This window comes from Oncorhynchus clarkii, chromosome 25 (genome assembly GCF_045791955.1).
Source record: "Oncorhynchus clarkii lewisi isolate Uvic-CL-2024 chromosome 25, UVic_Ocla_1.0, whole genome shotgun sequence".
NCBI classification, from domain to species: Eukaryota; Metazoa; Chordata; class Actinopteri; order Salmoniformes; family Salmonidae; genus Oncorhynchus; species Oncorhynchus clarkii.
Window position 1 is genome coordinate 29,475,565 of NC_092171.1, and position 22,471 is coordinate 29,498,035.

Consider the following 22,471-nt stretch of genomic DNA (forward strand, 5'->3'; position numbering starts at 1 on the left):
AATTTTGGTTTAGTCTGACCAGAGCACCTTCTTCCACATGTTTGGTGTGTCTCCCAGGTGGCTTGTGGCAAACTTTAAACAACACTTTTTATGGATATCTTTAAGAAATGGCTTTCTTCTTGCCACTCTTCCATAAAGGCCAGATTTGTGCAATATACGACTGATTGTTGTCCTATGGACAGAGTCTCCCCCCTCAGCTGTAGATCTCTGCAGTTCATCCAGAGTGATCATGGGCCTCTTGGCTGCATCTCTGATCAGTCTTCTCCTTGTATGAGCTGAAAGTTTAGAGGGACGGCCAGGTCTTGGTAGATTTGCAGTGGTCTGATACTCCTTCCATTTCAATATTATCGCTTGCACAGTGCTCCTTGGGATGTTTAAAGCTTGGGAAATCTTTTTGTATCCAAATCCGGCTTTAAACTTCTTCACAACAGTATCTCGGACCTGCCTGGTGTGTTCCTTGTTCTTCATGATGCTCTCTGCGCTTTTAACGGACCTCTGAGACTATCACAGTGCACGTGCATTTATACGGAGACTTGATTACACACAGGTGGATTGTATTTATCATCGTTAGTCATTTAGGTTAACATTGGATCATTCAGAGATCCTCACTGAACTTCTGGAGAGAGTTTGCTGCACTGAAAGTAAAGGGGCTGAATAATTTTGCACGCCCAATTTTTCAGTTTTTGATTTGTTAAAAAAGTTTGAAATATCCAATAAATGTCGTTCCACTTCATGATTGTGTCCCACTTGTTGTTGATTCTTCACAAAAAAATACAGTTTTATATCTTTATGTTTGAAGCCTGAAATGTGGCAAAAGGTCGCAAAGTTCAAGGGGGCCGAATACTTTCGCAAGGCACTGTACGTTGTAGTAACGTCGTTGTGTGGTAGACGGGATACTCTGTCTGTTCCTTCCTAACCTGCGTTTGCAGCTGCTGTAGCTAACTCAACGGCTAGGAGGTATCACTTCTGTAGTGAATAAGAGTTTAAAGTTCATACCATTTGCAACCAAAGCTCACGCTGATGTTGGCTTCGTTCTGTAGATATTATCTGAACCATTCTGACATCGGACGGTCGTCCTCACATCCTTGGAACAGGAGGTTATATTGTCGTCAAGGCTTTATTTTGGAAGGGAGAGGAGGGCGTGTTTGAAAAGTTCACAGGGGCGGGCCACTGATTGAGCAAAGACCTACCTTATGAAAACCCAAATCTCACATTTTAGAAGCTAAAATCACATTTCATCCCATCCCAAATAATTTCATATTCAAACATTTAAATTGAACAACAATTCCATGTGAATCAGATAACTCTGATGTGTAGACTTTCCACTGTAGAGTTTATGTCATCTTATCATTGATGAGAATGTCTCAGATGACAACCGAACTGACATCATATTCATTAAGTACCACCGTATATGTTCAAATGGTCGGATTACCAGAATATAGTTCATTTCCCCCCCACCTTCTGTTGTTCCCAGAATCTCTATGTTAACCAAAGGGGTTTGCAACAGTAACATCAGTAGGGTAGAGCGAGGAAAAAAGGGGGGAAGAGGTATTTATGACTGTCATAAACCTACCCCCAGGCCAACGTCATGACACGTGTCATGCCAACAGTAAAGCATCCTGAGACCATTCATGTGTGGGGTCGCTTCTCAGCCAAGGGAGTGGGCTCACTCACAATTTTGCCTAAGAACACAGCCATGAATAAAGAATGGTACCAACACATCCTCCGAGAGCAACTTCTCCCAACCATCCAGGAACAGTTTGGTGACGAATAATGCCTTTTCCAGCATGATGGAACACCTTGTCATAAGGCAAAAGTGATAACTAAGTTGCTCGGGGAACAAAACATCAATATTTTGGGTCCATGGCCAGGAAAATCCCCAGACCTTAATCCTATTGAGAACTTGTGGTCAATCCTCAAGAGGTGGGTGGACAAACAAAAACCCACAAATTCTGACAAACTTCAAGCATTGATCAGTCAGGATGTGGCCCAGAAGTTAATTGACAGCATGCCAGGGCAGATTGCAAAGGTCTTGAAAAATAAGGGTCAACACTGCAAATATTGACTCTTTGCATCAACTTCATGTAATTGTCAATAAAAGCCTTTGACAGAATTCTGAGTATGTACAGTGCTCTTGTCTTTCCACTGACACCCCTCAGACAGAATTCTTCCTGACTAACTTCACTCAACCCAAAGATGTGAGGTAAGCCATCAAAGAGATGGCGTGCCTGGGATGCGACACGAACACAGGTCCTTTCTGCCTTGTATTGTTAGTATACACATAGTACCACATGATGGATGTGGATACTATACAACCAGTGTACAATAGTATTTCCCATTCAAAGAAGAAATGGATTCTAGAGGAATGAGAGGAATATTTGGGCCAGGTAGTGTTCTCCTGGCATCCTCCAAACCCAGATTAGTCCGTCAGACTGCCAGATGGTGAAGCGTGATGTCACTCCAGAGAACGCGTTTCCACTGCTCTAGAGTCCAATGGCAGTGAGCTTTACACCACTCCAGCCGACACATTGCACATGGTGATCTTGCTCGGCCACGGAAACCCATTTCATGAAGCTCATGACGAACAGGTCTTGTGCTGACCTTGCTTCCAAAGGCAGTTTGGAACTCGGTAGTGAGTGTTGCAACCGAGGACAGACGATTTTTACACGCTACAGCACTCGGCGGTCCCGTTCTGTGAGCTTGTGTGGCCTACAACTTCGCGGCTGAGTCGTTGTTGCTCTTAGACATTTTCACTTCACAATAACTTCACTCACAGTAGAACAGGGCAGCAAATTTACAAACTGACTTGTTGGAAAGGTGGCATCCTATTACAGTGCCATGCTGAAAGTCACTTAGCTCTTCAGTAAGGTCATTCTACTGCCAATGATTGCATGGCTGTTTGCTTGATTTTATACACCAGTTGGTGTGGCTGAAATAGCCAAATCCACTCATTTGAAAGGGTGTCTACATACTTTTGCATGTATAGTGTATATACCTATAGATCAGTTAGTGATGAGCAAGGTATTCTTTCTCTTTCAGCCTCGTCAACAATACACTAATATAAACCGGTATCACTTCTCAGCTTGATATGGCTTCCAGTTTATTTTGTATAATGTACATCATACCTTCAGAACATTTGCATGTTGACCTGTACTTTAAGTAAAGGGATTTGGGATTTTTTGTATGATTCTATATTTATTACTATCATTTCTTTTAATAAAGCCATTTTTCATGCATCTTTTCAATAGATTTTTGTTTATCTTGCACTCACAATTATTCCAACAAAACAAGATTGCATGTATTAAACAAAAACAGACTATGTACAGGTACACCATTTAATATTTATTATAGACATTTTATATACATTATTTTTCAACAGTTTCATTTTGCTATGTGGTACAATCTTTCAAATCTGCTGATTCATAGTTTGTAAATCAAAAACCTTACAAAACTCATCAAAACTCGCAAACTGACCAGAACCTTTTTTTGGAAGACTAGAAAAAAGACTATTGTATTTATCATGCATTACACAAACAAAAGCATTTAGTTACACCAGAAATTGTAGCATGTTTGAACATAAAATAGTTTTGCAGGATAAAATAGAAAAGTACAATCAAACAAAAGACTGAGTCGTGATTAATCTTATGTTTGCTATTCCAATCACTTAAAACAAAATTAAGAAAAATAAAATGGTTACACCCCATGCTTGCTTCAAAGCACTGATTTATAGCATAAAGATGTCTAATAACCTGTGATAAATAAACTCAAATACAGTAAGGTGTACAAAATATCACATAGTGATAGGATGATGCAGTTTATTTGAAAAGAGCGCTCTCTCAGGAAGCCATGAACTGTGCTTCTTTTAGTCCTACAGTCTTTACTCATGTGACAAAGCCAGTAAAAGCAATGTCAGAGATCACATCCTTGGGTTAGGAAGGGCGAGATCACTGAGTGTTTTCAGTGACGGGGGAACCGTAAGATGATGGTTGTGGGGGACATAATGAGTTGTGAAGGAGGGTTCAGACCGGGAATAAATATTCCCTTTTTTTTATACATAATTTTCAGTGCTGTTACGACAGACTTTATTTATATAAAAAGGATTATAAAAACTATATTTTTTTACACAAAACTGTCATGAAACTAATGCTAAAAGTGTGAAGTTGACTGACTATATTTCACGCCTGATTCATGTTTAGTGTGAACTGAACTGACGCCGCAGGGTCTCCCAGTCGGCCCACCAGGGGCTGTGGCCATGTCCTGTTAAATACCCTTTTCACACTAGCAAGCCAAACAAAACCGAGCTGAACTGGTTACAAATCCACCATAGTTACTGAAACCGTGATGAAAATAAAATATCAGAGCCAGCCCGGTATGGTGAGGGGTCAGCCCTGTATGGTGAGGGGTCAGCCCTGTAGTATGAATCAGGTGAAATCTCAATTGTCCCTCGGCCACTGAACTATACCGACAGAACAGATATTAGCTCAGCTGAAACCCAGTCAAAAAGGCTACATACACTAGTTTGTTTTACTCCAGCTTTTTAGACTTACAGTAAATTACAGGTAAATGTTGTTGTTTTAGTTTGAAAACAGGATAAAACTGATTGGGCGCTTCTCCACCACCACGCCTGGCATAAGTCCCCTTGGCACCTGGTTTCTGTCAAGTGTTGAGTTCAACATGGATGGGGTGGAGGGAGGCAGCTTCAATGTAGTGTCATAAAATGCTACTCTTATTAAACAAGGCAGTGAAGCAGTCCATTCTTTCTCTCGGTGTCTACCCACTCAACCTGGCAGAGGAGCACAGGTCTACTACACAAACACTTTGGCCAGGGCGTCGGCCCCGGCACTTGCTATGTATGCCTTTGATGGGTGGAAGGCAACGTCATAGATGGACTCGTCAGACTTCTTGCGGTGGGCAGTGATCTCCTGCACACAGGTCTTACTGTCCAGGTTCCACAGACGGATAGAGCAGTCGTGGCCTACGGAGGAGGAATGTGTTCAGTAGGGAGAAAACATTTCGAAACAGAGGTACTAGCTACCTGAACTCAAAAAAAAGACTTCTTGTCCATACAAAACGTTTTGCTACAGTGCGAGTGAGCAGTAGTGATGCTTGTACTTACTTCCTGACATCAGGTAGATCCCGTTGGGGTCCACAGCCAGGCTGGTAACAGCATCCAGGTGGGCCACCATCGCATGGATCACTTTACCTACACGACAGGCAGACATAACAGTCAGTACAGAGATATGGCAAGCAGGCAGACACATCAGTCCATAAAGAGATATTGCAGACAGAGACGTAACAAGTCAGTACAGAGATATGGCAGACAGAGATGTAACAGTCAGTACAGAGATAAGTCAGTACAGAGATAAGTCAGTACAGAGATATGGCAGACAGAGATGTAACAGTCAGTACAGAGATAAGTCAGTACAGAGATATGGCAGACAGATGTAACAGTCAGTACAGAGATAAGTCAGTACAGAGATATGGCAGACAGACGTAACAAGTCAGTACAGAGATATGGCAGACAGACGTAACAAGTCAGTACAGAGATATGGCAGACAGACGTAACAAGTCAGTACAGAGATATGGCAGACAGATGTAACAAGTCAGTACAGAGATATGGCAGACAGATGTAACAAGTCAGTACAGAGATATGGCAGACAGAGATGTAACAAGTCAGTACAGAGATATGGCAGACAGATGTAACAAGTCAGTACAGAGATATGGCAGACAGAGATGTAACAGTCAGTACGGAGATAAGTCAGTACAGAGATAAGTCAGTACAGAGATAAGTCAGTACAGAGATATGGCAGACAGAGACGTAACAGTCAGTACAGAGATATGGCAGACAGACGTAACAAGTCAGTACAGAGATATGGCAGACAGACAGGCAGACGTAACAGTCAGTACAGAGATATGGCAGACAGACAGACACATCAGTCCATAAAGAGATATGGCAGACAGACAGGCAGACGTAACAGTCAGTACAGAGATATGGCAGACAGACAGACACATCAGTCCATAAAGAGATATGGCAGACAGACAGGCAGACGTAACAGTCAGTACAGAGATATGGCAGACAGACATAACAGTGAGAGTAACTAGCTAAACAGTGTCCCCTCCTGCCCACTTACCCGATTTATTGTCAAAGAACTTGATGTTCCTGTCCTCGTGGGCCGTGATGGTGACCGGCAGGGTGGGGTGACTCACTACCTTGTTGATGTGGTTGGCTGCAGGCAGAGCTGAAAACAGAGGAGAGGATGGGTCAACACAACTCACTATTAATACACCATCTGGAATGAAGACAGACAGTTAAAACTGTTTACTTCTTCTCTAGGAGGATATATCATATATCTAGCATGGTCACAGGAGAACAACAACAAATAGCAGAATGCAGTATTTAAAAGTTCCCCAGTCCTACCACAGAGCTTAGGGTTAGCATCGCTAGTATGTTAAATAAGGCTCCAGGCTAGGGTTTGGACTAGGTTAGGATTAGGGTTCTAGTCTAAATTGTAGACTTACTGCTCTCCCCCTGACCAGCGAACACCACAGCGGTCTGTGACGTCTCCAGGTCATAGATCACAGCGTTGCCCGTGTTGAAGGACGCCACCATGTGGGCGGGGTCACAGCCGTTGAAGTCCACCGCAGTGGGGATGCCGTGCTCTGTCGTACACACAGACAGAGACACCTGTCAGTTAAATAGGCTTTTACACCAGTACTCTCTCTGACCTTGGCCACACAGACAAGTGCCATTGTCATGTCCATGTGGATAACAGCGTTCCTACCTTTCTCTGCATTGTAAGTGCTGATGCATGGGTTCTTCTCCTGGGGGTTCCACAGCTTGACGGTTCCATCTGCAGAGCAGGACAGCAGGCGGTTCTTGATCCCGCTGTAGGCCAGCCCCCACACAGCGTCTGTGTGGCCCAGCCAGGTTCCAGCCAGGACACTGGGGTCTGAGGGACAGGGTCAGTCATACCCATTCAATAAGGGTGGACAAACAGCTCCGTGATTACTCAATGACGTGATTGGAATAAAGTGAAGAGAAAGTCTACTAGTCAATTCCAATAATATGACAGATGAATGAAAGTATTCCTGACTTCTGTTACTGTGGTCAAGGAGGAGACAGAATACTGGCCATGCTAAATGTGCCAACCTTACCGTAGGTGTCATAAGGGTCCACGTTGGAGCTGGGGATGTTCCAGCACTGTATTGTGTGATCAATCCCTCCACTGTAACACTGCTCTCCACTGGAAGTCATAGCCAGGGACAGCACAGGCCCCCTGAGAAGAGGAAAGGGGACTTTTAATAATTTACAACATTATTATACAGTGAGAAAAAGCAAAATGCAAAACCGTTATATTGATTGATTACAGCTTTATCCTATTAGGTTGTCTTTTTTTTATCACGGCACCTTCTGGTAATTAGATACTTACACATGAGCTCTGAACGTGTATATAGGCTCCACATCAAAAGAGGCACTTCTAAAGAAGAGGAAACAAACAATTCTTTAAAAAGGGTTTTCAGACCCATTTAATCTAATGATACATTCTATAATTCCATAATGACAAGATAATCCAACCATGTAAACAAGTGTGTGTTTACTTTTTGGCAGGCACAGTCTTCTGCAGGTTCCACAGTTTGAGGGTGTTGTCCTCAGACACGGTGACCAGGACAGGCTCTACAGGATGGAAGGCCAGAGCCCTGACCCCGTCAAAGTGGCTGCGCAGGGTGTACTTGGGATTCCACGTCTTCCTGAACGTGTCCTTATTGGCTGGCAGCTAAAAATAGATAGACCGGACAGGGGAAGAGAAGGGCAACTTTAAACAGGTGTGGAGTGAAAAATGGAGACAGCTTGGTGGTGAGTTAGCAAGGGGGGAATAGACTGCACTAGAACTACTGGAGGGCTGTATGCCCTTCCACTTCCCAATGACTTGTGATGATTCTGACCAACTGTCAAAGCAAGAACATTCCCCCTCTCAACGCCTTGTTATAGTTATAGAGAGAGATAGAGAAATTAGAGAAAGGAGAGCGAGAAAGAGAAAAAGACAGAACAAGTTGCAGCTCTGTAGAAGCCTGGGTCTGTACTTTGTCAACGGTAGGTTACGGGGGGACTATTTGGGGAGATTCACCTACTGCTCACCTCTTGGCCACAGCACAGACATTGACCCTTTCTTTCTCAGCTCATTCACTGGCAAGCCACTAACACCTCTGTCTGATCACAGCCAAATTACGATGTTCCTCAAAAGAACAGACATGGAAACAACCACACATTCAAACCTCAGTAAGCTGTACAACATCAGAAACTCATACAGATGGGCCCAAAACAGCACAGAAGAATATCAGAAAGCAACCTGTAACCAAAATATCCAGACACTCTTAGATAACTTTCTGGATACCACATTCACTCACAGTAAAGAAGGCATCAATCTAGCAGTAAAAAACATCAACTCATACACACACGTCAAAATAAGCACAACTGAAATTTGTAAAAAACAAAACAAAAACGACTATAGATGACAACTGGTTTGATGCAGAAAAAAAAACACTATCGAACCAAAAAACACTATCGAACCAAAAGCACAGAGACCCAAATAATGTTGAATTACGCCATTACTGTGAGACTTAAACTCTATAAACGTACACTTAGAACCAAAAAAGCACAGTACAACAGCAAGCAGCTGACAGTAATTGAGGAGTCCAAACAAACAAGTTATGGAAAAATTGGAGAAAAAAAAATAATAAATCGAAACAAGAGGAATTAGTGATACAAAATGGTGACATATGGACAACCCATTTTACAACACCGTTCAAATTGACACAAACGCAGAGCAATGCCAAATTCAAGAGAAGTTGAATGGATTAGAAAAAGCTATGAAGGACAATCAAAATCAGACTAGGAGCTCTATAAGAAACTTCAGGCCCTCAAATTTAAAAAAAGCATGCGGACCTGATGGCATCCTAAATGAGATGCTCAAACTCACTAGTGCAAAATTTCAATTGGCTATATTAAAACTGTTTAATTTGATCCTGAGTGTAGGTTATTTCCCTGACATCTGGAATCAAGGACTCATAACCCCAATCTTTAAGAACGGAGACAAATTTGACCCTAACAATTACAGAGGCATTTGTGTGAACAGTAACCTGGGGAAGGTTTTCTGTAGTATTATAAATGTAAGAGTTCTAAACTTCCTTAATAAGCACAATGTCTTGAGTAAAAGCCAAATTGGATTTATACCAAAACATCGCACGACTGATCATATTTACAACCTACACACCCTGATAGATAAACATGTCCACCAAAATAATACTAAAATATACGTTTTATCGACTTCCAAAAAGCATTTGATTCTATTTGGCATACAGGACTGTTCTACGAAGTTATTGAAAGTGGTGTAGGAGGTAAAACATATGACATAATTAAATCAAATGTATACTGGCCATACGTGCAGCATTAAAATTGTCAAGAAAATAACTGAATTCTTTAACCAGGGCAGGGCCTTCGCCAGGGTTGCAATCTGAGCCCTGCACTCTTCAATATTTACGTCAACAAATTGCCACTATTCTAGAAAAATCCTCAGCCCCTGGTGTTAGTCTCCACAATTCAGAGGTTAAATGCCTACTCTTCGCAGACGACCTATGTCTGCTGTCATACACAGCACCATGGCCTACAGCAGAGCCTGGACCTGCTACAGCAGTACTGCCAGACCTGGGCCCTGGCAGTAAACCCCAAAAAGGCTAAAATAATGATTTTCCAGAGAAAATCCAGATCTCAGGGAATGATTCAATGTTTCAAAGACCTCTCTGATGAAAATAGGCTACCCGCCCTGTTGGGGGAGGATGCAGAGAGCTGTGGGTTGGCAGCGCACTACATTGCTGCCTGCCATAAGATGAGGGACAGTGTCTGACAGACCAATCAACCTGCACATGTCCTCTACTGTATGGTTATTGTTCAATGTATGGTTATTTTGACCCTTGGTTATTGTTGTTACTGTTGTCCTGTTGACAATTTTGATTCTTATCTTAATATTGTAAATATCCAAAATAAGCTTTGGCAATACGTACATTGTTACGTCATGCCAATAAAGCAAATTTAATTGAATTGAATGAGAAAGAGATAGAGAAGGGAGGGGTTCAAGGGTGATTGAGGAGATAGAAGGGCAGGGAGGTGTTCATAAGAGGGTGGGGAGGGGCAGGGAGGTGTTCAGGAGAGGGTGGGGAGGGGCAGGGGGTGTTCAGGAAAGGGTGGGGAAGGGGGGCGTTCAGGAGAGAGATGTGCAGGGGGGTGTTCAGGAGAGGGTGGGGAGGAACAGGGGGGTGTTCAGGGTTCAAGGATGGCAGGTGGGAATCGTGGTGCTTACGTCATAGCTGTAGTCGGCGTCGTCATTGGAGACAGTGAGGTCAGCTAGGTCTCCCAGTCCCAGGACACTCTCCAACACGTCATCAGAGCCCATGATAAAGGACTTGCCCCCGCCTGAGGGAAACGGTAAGGGCTCGGCTAAGAACAGGACGGAGAGGAGGAGGTTTTATTAAACACCATACAGGCCACACCTAGACAGAGATGCTTGGTAACCAAAGAGCTCAGCTCTTCTCAGCAGGGTGCTAAAACATTCACCTAAATGGGAAAGACTGCAGCACACACTAAGCTGCTAAAATATTGTCTTGCCATGTTAAACACTAGTAGAAAGTGAAGTATTCCCCTGGGTTGACGTCAAAGCCTGAGCAAAAAATGTTGATGCGTGCAATGAAACAACATTTCCTGAACAGACTAACACTGAAGATGCACTATGCAGAAATTGCTCCGCCATTTCCTGATTGCTAAAATTCTAATAGTTTGCTTAATTTCAGTTTGTGACAAAACAAGCAAGTATAGTGTAGGAAGTTATTGTACCATCTAAAATACTATGAAATATATTTTACATAACCTCAAAATATTATATTTTCAGCTGATGTACAAAACCGAAAAGGTGCAAAAATTAAACTTAACCCGGTCTAAAAACTGGAAGCATAGAACTAGCGCACAAAGAACATACCTACTGCTTCTTAGCCTGGCTATCAATGAGCATGACAGATCTATAACATACAATTTTATGGGAATTTAGTCAGGTCGCCCCAAAAAATACATATTGCAGCTTTAACAAGGAGAAGCAATGACACGGGTTAGGCATCTGCACAAAAACTAAAACAAATAAACCAGCACTGTATAGGACACGGTTCATTTCATGACTAATGAGCCTGACTGGTGCTCTGTACGCAACCCTTTCAGCCACTGTGGAGCATTGTGCTGAGAGTAATGCTGCCTGAGGGTACTGTGACTGACCCTAGAGTCTGTGATTAGAACAGGGCATGCAGCAGCAGTGAGGTGTGTGTGGCAGGGCCAGGGGAGAGCTCAGAATATCCTGTGCACAAGTGAGGAGGAATGCTGACGCAGCATTGGTGCAATTGAGATTCCACAGGGTGGGCCTTTCTTGCTGCAGATTAGAATAACCCCCCCACCCCAGTTCAATTATATCTACCACTGGCCCACACAAACATGTATCCTCTACCTAACACACACACACAGACCACAGATCTTCTACCCAACACCCATATAGGTTAACAAATTAGACTTGGCGCATTTATGCCAAATGGACATTGTGCAAAATGGGGTATAACCAGTCAATTCTGAGTCTGAGAAGTTGGGGTGGGGGGTGCTAAACTGACATATGGAATTGTTTTAAGATGGTCATACTATGTATGATTAGGCTATTTGATTTGGAATTTTAGGACCCCTTTAGGTATATAAAAAAATATATTTACATTTGGGCCTTTCCTAATAAACCCGATAGAAAGGGATTGAATAACACATTCAAACATGGCAAAAAGGACAGTCAAAAAACACTTCATAAGAAACATCTAGGATTTAAGAAATTGGTTTAACTTTTTTTTTATTAACACACATTTAACCCTTTCTTGGGGTATGCACAAAACTACCTTCATACCTTCATTTGTTTTTTAAGACTTGTACTGGTTACCTTCAGACAAGTTGTGTGACACTTGTGGTGGTCGGAGAGCAAAACACGTGTTCGTGAGAATCTCCTCTTCCACAGTGGGTTCCCATTCGCTTGTACGTCAAACCGTACTTACGCTACAGACATTTTCTTTAGAAGAGTGATTTTTGGGATATCTCATGGTGTGACAAACACCTCTTTGGCTCTGCCACCTTTTACCACAGATGTGGAAGTGCAACACTGCCGGATGCGGTGGATTGAGACAAATCCGGTGCAAAAATATCTGAGACCTCTAGTTTAAACTGACAGATTTTGATGGGGATATTTTTGTTATGTAGCTTAGACTGACACACCGGTGTGGCAAACAACTCTAGGGAGTTTAATGTAACTAAATGTCATTGTAAATGTCCTCTCCATAATCCCCAAAAGTTATTATTTATCATGAGAGGGCCATAAACAATAACTAGTAATGCTGCATACTCAAAGAAAGGTTACAATCTCACCTTTCCTGTAAAAATAGTTATTAACTGCTGAGGTGTAGTCACTTCTGAGGACACAAACTCATGTACACAGTACAAATGACAGAAATACAGTATTGATGTTTTCCTATTCAACTAAACTGTATGAATAAGACTTGAAATGACATATGCTTTCAAAATATAGCATTATCAAATGATAAAATGACTAACCTTCCATATAACTGTAAAATACATATTTGTATTTTAGTGTTAGAGAAAAATGAGCATACTTTCTGAAGGTCTCACTTGGTCAAAACGTCTGCCGCTATTGCTGTGAAAATCGCACCGAGCTCTAGCTTCCTGAACTTCTTAGGAACTTGCCTTTCATCTCATATTAATATTATCCATCTATGACAAACAAAGTGTTTGTTTAAAAATCGATAAATTATTGTAGATGAATGGCTATAAATCGATCCCTGAATGTGCTACCATGATGAAAGCACTCTCTCCTGCTGTGCAACAATGTAATGATTGCAGACATGTCAGTGGCTGTCTTCAGCCAGGAGTTGATGAACGGTCAGAAGAGCAAATTAAATGGTAGGAGGGACATCCCAGCTTCAAGTGGTTTCAGATTTCACATCCTATGCCACACAGGCTCAGAAAACATACTCTGTCAGTGGGAACAAGGGCTATCGCTCAATGCAAGACATTTCGATCTAGTGTCCACATATTTTATTATTGAAAATTACGGTCAGAACTGGTACCAGAACCATGCAGGTCCCCTAAATAGAGGACTTTACATCTATAAGTTAGCTGTCAGCAGCTAGTGAGTTAGATATCTGATATCCTCTTACCCCATTCGGTCCCGTCCCCTGAACTCCGGGCCTCCCCTGCTCCCTCTCCATCCTCGGAATTCACCAGGAAGTCAAACTCCTTCAGAGCCTCCTCTGTGTCGGGGTCATCTGGAAGGTCAGAGGCCAGGCCCTCGTTCCCAACCTGGACAGAGGACAAGTCAGTCACCAGGTCTAACACAGTGGGATTATCAGATATAAAGTTAATACAATACTTGAATTTTTAAAAAAATTTTTAAAAAAAAACTTACAATACTTGTAAAATAAAAGTATATTTTACAATACTTTTATTTTCCATATTCGATTTTAGGAGACGAGTACTTGGTATGTTCGTTCCATATGCTCTTGTACCAATTTAATTGTGTTGACTTCTTTAACACAGCAGGCATTTAAAGGTTCTCTCTTGATGAATATCAACATTTAGAATCAGGTCTGAAGATACTAGTCTAATGTCAAGAGCACCGCTTTGGTCTTAATAAGCCATTATTACAACCATTTACACAGAGATGACAGCGGCAGTACATTTAGAACAACATTAGGAATGGTCTTTTCACTTATGACCAGATGTAATCATCTGTAGCGAAGAGGTTTTCACCTTTATCTTATGCTTTTTTATTGTGTGTTTGCCACTGTCTATATCCTCCATCAGGTCTCCCTCCTCATCATCATCTTCATCACTGTCCTCTGCGTTTTCTAAGAAGTTAAATGTTTCCAGAACATCTCCTGGATTCCTAGTAAAACAGGTAGAAAACTATTTAGAGCAATTCATCACTGTGGATGATTTGATTATTCACATACATGGCACAGGTCTGGAAGATGCATCTAATGCTATTCAGAGCAGACGGTTCTGAGCACAGAGGCAGAATGTACAGAATCAATCAGAAATCTGCTATCTGGGAAGTCGCCAGGAAAAGTGAACAACATTGTGTCAGTTAGATAACACCAATTCCTTCAGACCTTCACTGAAGTCAGTGGCAGTATGCAGGATCAGATGAGGCCTACCTACCTACCTTTTCATATCTTGTCCCTTTCGTTTGGCTGGAGACTCCCCTCCATTGAGGATCTGATCCAGGTTCCTGTTTTCCACTGAGCCATTCTGCTCTGAGCCGGACAGGCCCAGTAACGAACGCACTCTCTGAGACCGCACATCTAGTATTGTGTCCGTGTAACCTACTTCCTGAAGATATCTGTTGGGACAGAAAATTACACATAAAAATGACTTAGCTAACTAAGTAAGCCTGGGCACGTATTCCTAAAGCGTCTCAGAGTTGGAGTGCTGCTCTAGGATCAGTTTGACCTTTTAGATCATAAGGAATAAAATGACATAGACAAGTAGGACTTTATCCTTGATCAGCACTCCTATTCTGAGATGCAGGCCCGGATGGGAATTCATCTTGATCGATAAGTAAGTGTGTTAGCTGCATGAGAGGCCCTGTAAACCGTGTGTGCTGTCTGTAGAGTACTCACTGTCTGAGGAGTTGTCTGCCCTGTTTCCACGTCAGCTGACTATTCTGAGGTACAGCAGGGACCTCTGTGTCTTTGGTATCTTCTGTAAACACCATAGAAACGTTAATGAAACCGCTGTATAGCTAGCTGTATGTCAACATATTCTATTACTCATCATTAAGTTGATTGCAGTTCAGAGAGGGGAGGTCCGTACCTGATTCAAAGCTGGGCATCTTAACTTCACCTTGATTTAATTCTGTTCCATATTTTAATTTATGGTATTTTGCTCTAGTAGAGTAAAGACAAAGTAAAGAGATTAGTAAATGTGATGAGATAATAAAGCATACTTTGCAGTTATGCACAACATTTACAGGCAATGTATAAATGTCAGGCATTGAGGTAAATGAGATTGAAAGATTGAAATGGGCCTTATATGGACTCATGTAAAAAATTATTAGGTAATAGGTATACACTCACCTTTCTTGCTTTAATGCATATTCTAACATCTTTATTCTTCGAACTAGATCATTCTTTAAATTTTCTTGACCCTTCCTTTCTCCTTGAAGGAATGCTATTCGAGCCTGAAAGAAACGAGAAGAACAAAAAGAAATACGTTTAGGATCTGCCAATAAAGTCAACATTATATTCTCAATTTTGAAAGCACTACACATTAAAAGTAATATTTTGTGGTGTATCAAACACTACTGAATAATTTAACATCAGATCTGTTTCAGAGGCAGCAACAACTTCAGCACCTAGTACTCCCACACTCTTCTTCTTGTTCTCATATTCCATTCAAAAAATTCCCAGTCGGATCTATTATTTTCAGAGTTCCCAGTTGTCTTGAACATTGCATTAGTCGCAGCAGATGGAGAACAGCAGAGGGTCCACCTCAGTCCCTGCTCTCTCCTTCATTTCCACCGGTGATTGACCAGAGAGGAGAGACAGTCTTCCACCTTATGGCGAAACTCGAGTGGCGCAGCATCTGCCTCAGCACAAATTCATGTTGTTTCTATGACTAGAGAAAGCGAAATGCTCCTCGATATTAAAATAGCTAATAATAACCAAACGCAAGGCTATCGATACACTTGGCTACTTACTCACTCATTGCAGTGCGAGTGGAAGTAGAGAAGTGCATTTAATGTTTTGAAATTGTGTTCAATAAAAACTATTGAAAGTGCTGAATAAAACTTAAAACATGAACTCACTCATACAAACAGCAGCTCTTTGCTGTATTCTTTGACAGTCTCTCACTGGTTATGGTTTTAAATGTTATGAAATCTCACGTAGGCTACTAACTAACTTTGCTGTGGCCGGGGTCATGGAAGCTGTAGGTAGGCACAGTGATTTGTGCTATCCGATTAGCCAGCGCAGTAAGTGCACTGGACTTAGCCACAGATCTCCTGGTCCACCGGGTAGGCAGAGACAAATTAAAATGGTTAAAAACAGGAACACTTTGCCTACCCGGTGCACAGGGCTTCTGAATTAAGTGCATCAACTACCAACCGCGCAAAACAAAGAAAAAAGAAGAGCAAGCCTTTATGCTTTTATCAGTGGCTTTTCAACAGAAATGTTTGGTGATGGACTAAGAATGCCTTGAACCATGTTAGTTTGTTGGTGAAGTGGACACCAAGGAACTTGAAACTCTCAACCTGCTCCACTAGAGCCCTGCCGATGAGAATGGGGGCGTGCTCGGTCGTCTTTTTCCTGTAGTCCACAATCATCTCCTTTGTCTCTCCCTCAACGTGTTCAAGACAAAGGAAATGATTGTGGACCGTTGTGAAGATGGCACAACAAAACCTATTCCCCATTAGTAGACAAAACATTTGGCATGGGTCCTCAGATCCTCAAAAGGTTCTACAGCTGCACCATTGAGAGCATCCTGATTGGTTGCGTCCCTGCCAGGTATGGCAATTGCTCAGCCTCCAACCACAAGGCACTACAGAGGGTAGTGCGAACGGCCCAGTACATCACTGGGGCCAAGCTTCCTGCCATCCAGGACCTCTATACCAGGCGGTGAGGAAGGCCCTAAAAATTGTCAAAGACTCCAGCCACCCTAGTCAGACTGTTCTCTCTGCTACCGCACGGCAAGCGGTACCGGAGCTCCATGTCTAGGTCCAAGAGGCTTCTAAACAGCTTCTTCCCCCAAGCCATAAGACTCCTGAACATCTCATCAAATGGCTACCCAGACTATTTGCATTGCCCCACCCCTTTTACACCGCTGCTACTCTCTGTTGTTATCAACTTTTATAACTCTACCTACATGTACATATTACCTCGACTAACCAGTGCCCCCGCACATTGACTCTGTACTAGAGGTCGATCCGATTAATTGGAATGGCCGATTAATTAGGGCCGATTTCAAGTTTTCATAACAAGTCGGAAATCGGTATTTTTGGGCGCCGATTTCCGTTTTTTTTTTAAAACAATGTTTAAAATTATTATTTTTTTTTTTCACTAGGCAAGTCAGTTAAGAACACATTCTTATTTTCAATGACTGCCTAGGAACTGTGAGTTAACTCCCTTGTTCAGGAGCAGAACGACAGATTTTCACCTTGTCAGCTCAGGGTTCCAATCTTGCAACCGCACAGTTAACTAGTCCAACACTCTAACCAATGCACTCCACGAGTAGCGTGCCTGTTAGGCGAATGCAGTAGAAGCCAAGGTAAATTACTAGCTAGCATTAAACTTATTTTATAAAAAACAATCAATCATAATCACTAGTTATAACTACTAATCCAGTTTAGCAGGCAATATTAACCAGGTGAAATTGTGTAATTTCTCTTGCGTTCATTGCACGCAGAGTCAGGGTATATGCAACAGTTTGGGCTGCCTGGCTCATTGCAAACTAATTTGCCAGAATTTTATGTAATTATTACATACATTGAAGGTTGTGCAATGTAAAAATAATATTTAGACTTAGGGATGGTATATGAAATACAAATGGTATAGAGAGAAATATATATATTTATTATATATATATATAATATATATATTATATATATATATTATATATATATATATATATATATATATATAAATTATATATATATATTTATATATATATATATATTTATATTTATATATATATATATATATTATATATATATATATATATATATATATATATATATATATATATATATATATATATATATATATATATATTTTTTTTTTTTAAATAAAAAATTTGAACTGCATTGTTGGTTAGGGGGTCGTAAGCAAGCATTTCACTTTAAGGTGAAATGTATTTGGTGCATTTGACTAATGAAATTTGATTTGGAGATCAACCAGTTGTTTGTGATCAACCGGTTGGTGACCACGGCTGTACAACATTTACCCTAGATATTTAAAATGTCTCTCTAAGAGTCACTGTGGATGTAAAAATGGAGCTAAACTAACAAAAAGCTATAAGGCACAGATGAATTGGGGGAATCTTGGTATAGACCTGGCGGGTCAGGGTAGGACTCCAATTAGCAGTGTGTCTGACTATCCTCAGATCAGCAGAGCAGCAGGCCCAGGTTGTAACACAGGCCTCTCTAGCACCATCACCCCTGTAGGGGTGTTCAGTTCATACAGAACTATTTAGCTGGCCCTCTTCTCCTGCTCAACTCTGTACTGCTAGGGAGTACTGAGCAGCTGTGAAACCCAATGCCGTTTAAAGGGTAGCAGGCAGGGGGTATTTTTAGTCAGCCGCCCCTTGACTGCTGGGGCAGTGCTCGACTTGGACAGGAGCTCATGGAAGCAGAGTACCAGCACCGCAAATGTTCTACTGCTTGAGCTCCTGCACCTATATAGAATATTAGGCAGCTGCCCCTAAAAACCCCTCTCTTGACTGTTGGGTGCCCATACCTAGTTTTAAATTGACAGGTAAACTGGAGACCGATTTCAATTCAGTAGTCATGGAGACTGAGAAAGTGTTGTGCCCTGGCTCTGACATAGTGACTCCAGAACTTGGGCCACCGGCTAGCTTACATAACAGTTGCTTTGCTCTCTGGTATTAGATCATATCAGCAAAGAAAACACTATGGTGGATCTGAACCATTGACTCACCTGGTCCAGTCACTCCCTCACAGTAATAAGATAAGACATAATTGAGTCCACATTCAAGGAGAGAAGGAGTAGGGGATTTAACTATCTACAGGAAAACATGGGAGTACTGGAGTCAATTTTAACAATAGGATTCACGTCAGTCAACTGAGATCAGGTCTCTTAAACAGAACAGTAATATTTTGTGTACGATATTCTCTTCATTTTGCCTGCTTCCTTGGTAAGCAAGTCCAAGGGCTAAATGAACGTCTTGCTATTACCATAAGCATGGGAGGTCTGGCCAGTCAATGTTAGCTAGAGGGAGAAGGAAGGTTTCAGCTGAACGAACAGCTGTGTACACACTGGAACCAACTCAACAGCCAGGGGACAGAGTAGTCTGTTACACAAGCATGCTACTAGCTCTGCAGATACAGCTGGCTACAACGTTCTTCAAATAAACATCACTGTATGTGTAGATTTAATATACAGCTAAAATATAAGAGAGCATACTAATTAGTCTATTTGTTAATCTCACTTTTCAATGTCCCTGATAGGAGCATGGCAGGCATAGTTACAAATACAGTAGACTAATCAGAGATCAAATCTCAACTATAATCAGAATTTAGATGTTACAGCACTACTGCTAAAACCACTTTGGGAATCCCCACTGCCCGAAGGACCACACTTCAGATACCACCTCCAACCAATCCCAGTGCAGCTAGCAAAGCCAGTACAGGCCTAGCTGCTATGTATGTGTGAGGTCACAGTGTTGAGATGTGTAATGGTCAGACTGGGGACACAGAGTGAGCTCACAGACCCAAGTTAACATGCTGACAAAGGAATGGGCTGTATTGGAACAGGAATAGACATTGCCGCCTTTTGGAGCTTTGTTGTCCCCAACGTATCATATACCTACCACTTCACTGCAAAGGAACACCGCTTAGGCCTATTCACACATTTGAATACATTTAGGGCTGTATTTTGAATTTGCCTGTCTGTCTACTTGTTTGTGTTTTTGTGTATAAAAGCTATCTTGCTTCAATAAACAACAAATAAACATAAGTCAGTGAACTCATATTTTCAACAATCTAGGTTTCACAACGCTGGCCTAAAAATAATACCTTATTATCAGACAATTCTGAAACTGTCAAATGTATACACAGTTTGCACCGTTTTTAGGAGCCGAGGTAGTCCATTAAGTAGAACAGCTATTTTCAGCGTGTCTACTTATAGATGTTATGTATAACCAAGAAAGAACTATGGAAGAAAACGGCACTGTACTACTAATTAACACTGATGCTTTAAGGATAGAATGCTGACATAGTTGTGCACCACCTGGCTCATACACATCCTGAGGAAACACCTGCGCACAGTGGAAAAATACATCACCCACCAAATCAAGCACAATGAAAGAATGGCGTGAATAATAAATTATTTCTGTGTGTGCAGTCAGTGTACTAAGGTATGAATATAGGCCTACATTGAGTTAGTGATTTCAATTTCATCAAGAGAGAACAGCATGTTATCAGTTGGATAACATAATCCTGTCAAACCTTCATTGTGGTGTTTAAATACTCAGCATCAACATATCAAAAATAAAACCTGATAGAACAATCTGTGTGTTAATAAACATTTTATTTCCAAGCCAGATTCTGAATTAAAAGGGCCATGTCAGTCTACCATTTCTCTGTCTGTCTTCTACAGCCAGGGCAAAGGAAGAACAGAGCACATAACAATGGTTCATAATATGCCCTGGATGTCTCAGTGACCTATAAAGCCTGATTTAACCCAGATACTTCCAGGCCTGATGTGACTGCTGTGGACATTGAAGTGATTTGTGCTAACAAGGCTAACTGCTTGAGTGGTGTGGCTGGACAGCAAAGCAACTCAAACAATAGGAAAGGTGCAGCTGACCAAAATAATCTAGGCTGTCAGCTTGCTTCATTAATTTAAAATGCAAATACTGTGACCAAGACAGAAGTTCAGAAAGCATACACTGATTCATATTGTTTTATCAATAAAAAAGTTTAACAATATGCATTGTGGTTCTGCCAAATTAGGCAGATCATAGGCCTAATAGGCCTTTATGTTGACAAGACAATTATCTATCATATGCCTCCACCTCACCTGGCCTGGTATGGGTTGTGTTCAAACAAAGCAGTACTCTACGCTCTGTCCCAGGCATTTCAACACATTCCACATTATTATTACAATCATAAAACTGAACCAACATTCCCTTTAACCTCTGCATTCTACAAGACAGAATTACCACTTAGCTGATGTCATAAGCTTGTTATAACAAAACCTAGCAAAATAAAACGCACAAAAATAAGAAATCATTCCTAGCCAAGATGGCACCGTGAAACAAAAAACTATAAAAGTAATGTAGCTAGATAGCAAACTAGCTAAGTCTAAAGCCACAGATAGTTTTTTCACCGTTCGATCGTAAAGTGCATAGCCACTGTCAGACTGTGGGGCCTTGACAGCTGGCTTTGTTGACGTTAGCTTGCTAACAGGCACGAGCCATCTGACTGGCATCAGGCTATGGGATTTTCGATTTGTTTGAAATAAACTTTCAAAAAATATATTTGTTAAAAATATTGCACAACTGATATGATCAATAAGATGGGATTTATTCCTATTCAAGATTGATGGTTACCTAACGTGACTCAAGAAGACCCAGCCAAGTCGTCGCCATAATGACCAAACCAAAATGGCTCCTAGTCTCGGAGATTAGTTGACTGTCAGTGGTTTGATTAGATCATTCTGTAGTTCAACGACTCTAAATTGAAACTACTAGAGGAATACTACAACAACAAGAGTCAACATTATTAATAAAATCACGTGTAAGACATTGTAAACACATCAACCTGATGTTCCACTGTAAAAAGAAAAGAAAAAAAGAGTGACATAGCTTGCCATCCTGCTGTGTGCTAAGCTAACGTTAGCTATTTAACGTTACCTGTTATCCGTGACTAGCTAGCTAGCTGGTGGTGGTAATTGATAACTAACATGATCCAGTTGGGCGGACAAACTACAGTAGACGTTTATCTATCGAAGCATGGCCACTGTATGCAAAGGGTGTAAAACAAATGTTGCACACTATCTAGGCAAAATGCATTGTTGCTCAATATAGTGTTTATTTAGTTAGCTAAGGTAACGTTAACCAAGTTAGCTTGCTACCTGAAGTTCGGCCCTTTCCACTTCCCAATGAGCTCTCTCCATTTCGAATCTGGCCCATTCGTGCTGGATATAATGCAGAATACCGGGGATGGTATACTGCTGTGGCCGTGGCATCTCGTCATGCTGCTGCCCCATCCCTGAGCCACCTCCACCACCGATTTGGGGATTAGCGTTGTTATTCCCCTGCGGTTGTTGCTGAGGTCTTGGGGCGGCCATTCCAACTCCTCCTCCGCCGGGGTGTTCATCCATTTTTAAGAAGAGGAAAGTCCCAGCACAATTTGCTGCTTGATTTCGCCCCCCTCCCCCTTTCAGTTCAGTATTCCCGTATGGATTTGACGATGCCTTTCCCTGAAATTCCTCGGCGACTGTAGTGAGACAGGGCTATGTTTTGAACTTGCTCTCAGTGTACTGATTTGACGACCGCCATTAGTCCGATCCTTGGATATGAGAGTCTATTCTACTTACTGCGGGGGTGAGGAAGAATTGGCCCGCACTGCATGATGGGACATGCTCACCTTTT

General features: G+C 41.6%; 1 protein-coding gene across 2 annotated transcripts; it reads right to left on the reverse strand.

Annotated features, from left to right (window-relative positions):
• Positions 1-3,081: 3,081 nt before the first annotated feature.
• Positions 3,082-22,432, reverse strand: LOC139383364 (striatin-3-like). 2 transcript variants are annotated; one of them, XM_071127876.1, is made up of 16 exons: positions 21,952-22,432; positions 15,217-15,320; positions 14,954-15,027; positions 14,761-14,842; positions 14,304-14,480; positions 13,889-14,024; positions 13,297-13,438; positions 10,356-10,492; positions 7,600-7,775; positions 7,431-7,478; positions 7,156-7,277; positions 6,783-6,950; positions 6,520-6,660; positions 6,132-6,239; positions 5,117-5,203; positions 3,082-4,975 (listed from the first exon to the last, which is right to left on the reverse strand). In XM_071127876.1, the coding sequence occupies exons 1-16, from the start codon at positions 22,198-22,200 to the stop codon at positions 4,806-4,808; spliced, it is 2,121 nt and encodes a 706-aa protein (XP_070983977.1). In that variant the 5' UTR covers positions 22,201-22,432; the 3' UTR covers positions 3,082-4,805. The 2 variants fall into 2 exon arrangements, with proteins under 2 accessions (XP_070983977.1, XP_070983978.1); XM_071127877.1 differs by having other exon boundaries at positions 3,322-4,975; positions 14,761-14,839; positions 21,952-22,424.
• Positions 22,433-22,471: the final 39 nt, after the last annotated feature.

What these genes read in the sequence shown, in the direction of transcription:
- LOC139383364 (XM_071127876.1), bottom strand. Translation starts at nt 22,200, where the DNA reads ATGGATGAACACCCCGGCGGAGGAGGAGTTGGAATGGCCGCCCCAAGA. An exon ending in TATGCATTAAAGCAAGAAAG is followed by an intron (nt 15,028 to 15,216) that starts GTGAGTGTATAC and finishes TTACTCTACTAG; the next exon opens with AGCAAAATACCATAAATTAA. An exon ending in AAGACTGTGCCTGCCAAAAA is followed by an intron (nt 7,479 to 7,599) that starts GTAAACACACAC and finishes CCTCTTCTTTAG; the next exon opens with AAGTGCCTCTTTTGATGTGG.